Genomic DNA, 6,890 nt, shown 5'->3' with positions numbered 1-6,890 from the left:
GGCATAATCTAATAGGGATTTAGATATAAGGAAAGGACAGATGGAGGTTGGGGGGAGGGGTTGCAATATGTCTTATGTAGACAGGGAGAACAACTCTCTCTTTAGGAATCTAGATAAAAAACAAAGAAAGGACAGATGGAGCTGGTCCTGTGTGTGGTGTGTGGATGGGGAAGGGGGCCTAATCTTTTAGGGATTTAGACATAAAGAAAGGGGGAACATGGAGATAAAGTCTCTTTTAGGGATCTTGAATCAAGGAAAAGGTAAACAAGGGAAACAATTCTCTTCTAGGGATTTAAAGATTGGAAAGGGAAAACAGGGGTACAATTATCTTCTAGGGATCATAATTTAAGAAAAGGGTATCCTTAAGACAAGGATAAGGATTCTCTTAGGAACACAGAAGTCTATATACACAGGGAAGAATAATCCAAGGGAAACAACTCACAGGGAGGGAGCCTTTGAGGTAGACACAGGCTGTTGAGAGGTTGCCATGGAGAATGTTCTGCTCATGTAAGCACATGAGTCCTTCAGCAATATCATGTACAATCATCCTCTGACATGTCTCAGGTAGGGGAGTGTCCAGGCGGTACAGGAAGTCCTGTAATGTTCCGTTGTTGGTCAGCTCCAGACAAATGATCCTGTAACAGACAGACATACTGACAAGGTCACAAGTGGCTAAGGTTATGTATTGACAAGGTCAAAAGTGGCTAAAGTTATATACTGACAAGTTCACAAGTGGCTAAGGTTATGTATTGACAACGTCACAAGTGGCTAAGTTTATGTATTGACAAGATCACAAGTGGCTAAAGTTATATACTGACAAGGTCACAAGTGGCTAAGGTTATATATTGACAAGGTCACAAGTGGCTAAGGTTATATATTGACAAGGTCAAAAGTGGCTAAAGTTATATACTGACAAGGTCACAAGTGGCTAAATTTATATGTTGACAAGGTCACAAGTGGCTAAAGTTTTACTGACAACGTCACAAGTGGCAATAGTAATACTGACAAGGTCACAAGTGGTTATAGTTATACTGACGAGGTCAAAAGTGGCTATAGTTAGAATTACAAGGTCACAAGTGGCTACAGTTAGAATGACAAGGTCACAAGTGGTTATAGTTATACTGACAAGGTCGCAAGTGGTTATAGTTAGAATGACAAGGTCACAAGTGGTTATAGTTATACTGACAAGGTCGCAAGTGGTTATAGTTAGAATGACAAGGTCACAAGTGGTTATAGTTATACTGACAAGGTCGCAAGTGGTTATAGTTAGAATGACAAGGTCACAAGTGGTTATAGTTATACTGACGAGGTCACAAGTGGATATAGTTATACTGACAAGGTCACAAGTGGTTATAGTTATACTGACAAGGTCACAAGTGGTTATAGTTAGAATGACAAGGTCACAAGTGGCTTTAGTTATACTGACAAGGTCATAAGTGGTTATAGTTATACTGACAAGCTCACAAGTGGCTATAGTTAGAATTACAAGGTCATAAGTGGTTATAGTTATACTGACAAGGTCACAAGTGGTTATAGTTATACTGACAAGGTCACAAGTGGCTATAGTTAGAATGACAAGGTCACACGTGGTTATAGTTATACTGATAAGGTCACAAGTGGCTATAGTTATATTGACGAGGTCACAAGTGGTTATAGTTATACTGACAAGGTCACAAGTGGTTATAGTTAGAATGACAAGGTCACAAGTGGCTATAGTTAGAATGACAAGGTCACAAGTGGCTATAGTTATAACTGACAAGGTCACAAGTGGTTATAGTTATACTGACAAGGTCACAAATGGCTATAAATAGAATGACAAGGTCACAAGTGGTTATAGTTATACTGACAAGGTCACAAGTGGCTTTAGTTATACTGACAAGGTCACAAGTGGTTATTGTTATACAGACAAGGTCACAAGTGGTTATAGTTATACTGACAAGGTCACAAGTGGCTGTAGTTAGAATGACAAGGTCACAAGTGGTTATTAGTTATACTGACAAGGTCACAAGTGGTTATAGTTATACTGACAATGTCACAAGTGGTTATTCAGTGTGTAGTTATACTGACAAGGTCACGAGTGGCGGTAGTTAGAATGACAAGGTCACAAGTGGTTATTCAGTGTGTAGTTATATTGACAAGGTCACAAGTGGCTGTAGTTAGAATGAAAAGGTCACAAGTGGTTATTAGTTATACTGACAAGGTCACAAGGGGTTATAGTTATACTGACAAGGTCACAAATTGCTATAAATAGAATGACAAGGTCACAAGTGGTTATTATTTATACTGACAAGGTCACAAGTGGTTATAGTTATACTGACAAGGTCACAAGTGGTTATTCAGTGTGTAGTTATACTGACAAGGTCACAAATTGGATAGACACAGTAACCTGATGCAATAACCAAATATCTAGAATCAAAATCATCTCAAGAGGATAATTATACTGTGTAGTATCTATAGAGCCTAGAGAACAATCCAACCTACTTACCTAGAGTCACTGGTGATGACCTCACCCGTGATCAAGGTCATCGTCTCATAGTAAGGGTTGGAGCTGCTTGTCCACAGACACTGGAGCAGGCTAGGATGCTGAGCCTTTCTGAGCATGCCCAGTACCACTATTTCCTGTGCCCATGTCTTCACGTGTCGTGGCCCATACACCTTCATCAGACCACGCTTCACCGTTCCTTTGGAGATGTTCCATAATACTCGGAGACGGATCTTCCCTGGAGCCTGAAAATTACAGATATATTTTTCCAATGATATACGATGTTCTAAATTTTTGTTATATTTTAAAATTCTTCATCATAACAAGAGGAAAGCAATGATTAACAGTATAATATCAGTATTACTTATAGATATAGCCTATATCTAATCCTAACCCATACACTTACAGTATAATATATACCTTACCTAAAAATATCTCTGTAAACTACACATACATACAAATTACATGTAAACAACCATATATCCTACTTAATCCTCCCATCTACACCTAACCCTCTAATCTACACCTAAATCCTATATCATACCAATCCTTAACCTACAACTTATAATGTAATCTTCACTTAACCTTCTAGCCTACTCTTAACCCTCTAACCTACACCTAATAATGTAACCTACTCTTAACCCTCTAACCTACACCTAATAATGTAACCTACTCTTAACCCTCTAACCTACACCTAATAATGTAACCTACACCTAACCCTCTAACCTACACCTAATAATGTAACCTACTCCTAACCCTCTAACCTACACCTAACCCTCTAACCTACACCTAACCCTCTAACCTACACCTAATAATGTAACCTACACCTAACCCTCTAACCTACACCTAATAATGTAACCTACACCTAACCCTCTAACCTACACCTAATAATGTAACCTACACCTAACCCTCTAACCTACACCTAATAATGTAACCTACACCTAACCCTCTAACCTACACCTAATAATGTAACCTACACCTAACCCTCTAACCTACACCTAATAATGTAACCTACACCTAACCCTCTAACCTACACCTAACCCTCTAACCTACACCTAACCCTCTAACCTACACCTAACCCTCTAACCTACACCTAACCCTCTAACCTACACCTAACCCTCTAACCTACACCTAACCCTCTAACCTACACCTAACCCTCTAACCTACACCTAACCCTCTAACCTACACCTAACCCTCTAACCTACACCTAACCCTCTAACCTACACCTAACCCTCTAACCTACACCTAACCCTCTAACCTACACCTAATAATGTAACCTACACCTAACCCTCTAACCTACACTTACCGGTAACCCTCTAACCTACACCTGACCATATATCATACCAATCCTAAAACTACAACTTATAATATAACTTACACTTAACCCTTTAACCTACACTTAACCTATAACCATTTACTTAACCTATAACCATCACTTTACCTATAACTAACACTTTACTCTTTAACCTTACCTAAACTTAACCATTAACCTACACTTAACCTATTATATCTTACACTTAACCCTTTAACCTTCACTTAACCTATAACTTATACTTAACCTATAACCTTCACTTGAAATATAACCTTCACTTAAAATATAACCACTCAACCCAACCTACCTAGGTATAACCTACACTTAACCTATAACCTACACTTAACCTACCTAGGTATAACCTACACTTAACCTATAACCTACACTTAACCTACCTAGGTATAACCTATACTTAACCTATAACCTACACTTAACCTACCTAGGTATAACCTACACTTAACCTATAACCTACACTTAACCTACCTAGGTATAACCTACACTTAACCTATAACCTACACTTAACCCTTTAACTGAACATACCACCTCACTGACATGACTGGGTGTCCTTACACTCCCATACACTCCATGGAATCAATCATAATAATTGTTTTATCCTTTATCGTTCATGCATTAACAGTTGTTAAGGAAATATATGGACATGAAAATGTAATCATTATTTCTATGGGGTGGCCATTCTGTCCACTGACTGTAGTTAAAGCTCGCGGTGTGGTTAGCTTACATCACATGATGGGTTTTAACATGTTTTGTGATGAAACCTCCCTTTGTGTCTAACTTGTTACTTGCTAAACAGTTATACATTCAGTAAGAATGAAGCTGAATATCAAGAGAGAACAATTTAACAAAAGAATAACTACTGACTTGTATATATTATCATTAGTTGCATTACTGCTAGGTAGCCTAGAGGTCGTGTGGGTCACCAGGTACACCTGCCATACCTGTATATTTATACATGTCCTACACTGTTACAATACCTCCTCTGTATCACACAGCCTCCACACACATTGCTTACATATACACTCCTTGTTTATCTTGTAAAAAGTGCTAAGTTGCAGTCTAAATTAATAACACTTTCATTGAAATATGTTGCAAATGTATGTAAAATATATCAAATAATGACATCCACATATGTTTATAAATTCATTATTTACTTCTTTCAATTCTTGGACACATAACATCTAAATAATAGATTGCTTCCATAAGAGAAACTTAAATGAAAGTTGTTGAAGTGACGTCATAGGGAACAATGGATGGAGGATTGTATATTTCAAAAGTTTAACAACCACAAGGAGACTTGGACCGTGACCCTCTATTATGGTGGCTGTTTACTGTGACGCTTTGCTTAGGTGGTACATAACACTCATTGTTTTGTTTTATTTTCAATATTGAATTATTGATCTTGGCTGTAAAATCAATCAAATGCTGAATTGACAGCAAACAAGAGACCTTCCACATAAAAGTAGATGGCTCGATGAGGTAGTGTGTTGTACCCGAGTATAATGAGATTCTCCAGGACGGGAGAATATCCCAGTAGATGTACCTGTATATCCCTGGTAGTTGTACCTGTGATCATGTAGGAACAGGCCACAGGTGTATTGATGGCAGACTTTTTCATGTCCCCTGCCCTATCCAACAATTGCCTGATAAAAGTTTTAACACTGAAATGTGATTGAAATTGTTGAGGTCCGTCAGCTAATGTATTTACGTACCCTTTTATTGATTCTATTGCGATAAATTTACATTCAATCAGTCGCGAGAGTGTTCCCTTACAACATTTTTCATTACATTTTTATTATTGACAATGTGGGGTTTAAGTCAAATTCTTATTCAATGCATATATTCGACTTTAAGATCTGATTTTAAAAAGTCATATATATATCGTAGGAGGTAATACAGAGTTGTATGCATATGCCAGGTTAGTGAATACCTACAAGTCATTAGTGTCGTAAACCAGTGCTTGTATGTAAGGCAGTCCAAATCTAATAAAGTAACGTCATTTATCTAACTCTTTACAAAACTTGAATTGAATTAAAGATAAAATACAAATGTTTGAATTCATTCAGAAACAAATGTTGTGTCAATTCTTACAGAAAATAAAAGAGACAGATAATAAAGTTGAGGAAAAAACCCATAAGTAACCAACATCAATGTGAGGTACTTAACATAGGTGAGTCAGTGGGGGGTTCTGAATATTTGTGAGTCAGTGTGGGGTACTGAATATTTGTGAGTCAGTGGGGGGTACTGAATATTTGTGTGTCAGTGGGGGTACTGAATATTTGTGAGTCAGTGTGGGGTACTGAATATTTGTGAGTCAGTGTGGGGTACTGAATATTTGTGTGTCAGTGGGGGTACTAGATATTTGTGAGTCAGTGTGGGGTACTGAATATTTGTGAGTCAGTGGGGGGTACTGAATTTTTGTGTGTCAGTGGGGGTACTGAATATTTGTGAGTCAGTGTGGGGTACTAAATATTTGTGAGTCAGTGTGGGGTAGTAAATATTTGTGAGTCAGTGGGGGGGTACTAAATATTTGTGAGTCAGTGTGGGGTACTGAATATTTGTAAGTCAGTGTGGGGTACTGAATATTTGTGAGTCAGTGGGGGGGTACTAAATATTTGTGAGTCAGTGTGGGGTAGTAAATATTTGTGAGTCAGTGGGGGGGTACTGAATATTGGTGAGTCAGTGGGGGGTACTGAATATTGGTGAGTCAGTGTGGGGTACTGAATATTGGTGAGACAGTGTTGAGTATATTGGTGAGTTAATGTTGGGAACTTAATATTATTATTAATAATACTTATTATCAGCACATGTAGAATCTATGAATGGGCACAATTTTACTTCCCGTTTAAAATCTAGTAACCTGATAAAACCTTGCCAACATCACATCTCTAGTGAACAGTGCTGGATTTCTATATCCCGTTTTAGATTATATAGCAAAGTCCCTATATAGTGTTATGGCACACATTATACAAGTTTCATAACCTATTATATGTTTAAGTCATATTTTCTACAATCATCCATATTTTATACTGTACTTGAAGTGTAGTACAGTATAGATTTCTGAACCTTTTCTTCAGGGAC

The 6,890-nt window shown here is 37.7% G+C and overlaps 1 protein-coding gene across 1 annotated transcript in view; it reads right to left on the bottom strand.

Moving 5' to 3' along the window:
- Positions 1-6,890, bottom strand: part of LOC110456731 — a 68,237-nt gene that overhangs the window by 8,112 nt on the left and 53,235 nt on the right. The window contains exons 4-5 of the mRNA XM_021507647.1: positions 2,486-2,727; positions 443-635 (exon numbers count right to left, since the gene is read on the bottom strand). Coding sequence (XP_021363322.1) covers positions 443-635; positions 2,486-2,727 — 435 coding nt within the window. The remainder of the gene's footprint in view (positions 1-442; positions 636-2,485; positions 2,728-6,890) is intronic.

The sequence above is a fragment of the Mizuhopecten yessoensis genome, unplaced genomic scaffold (assembly GCF_002113885.1).
Source record: "Mizuhopecten yessoensis strain PY_sf001 unplaced genomic scaffold, ASM211388v2 scaffold8839.2, whole genome shotgun sequence".
Lineage (NCBI taxonomy): Eukaryota > Metazoa > Mollusca > Bivalvia > Pectinida > Pectinidae > Mizuhopecten > Mizuhopecten yessoensis.
This window is presented reverse-complemented; position numbering and strand designations above follow the sequence as displayed.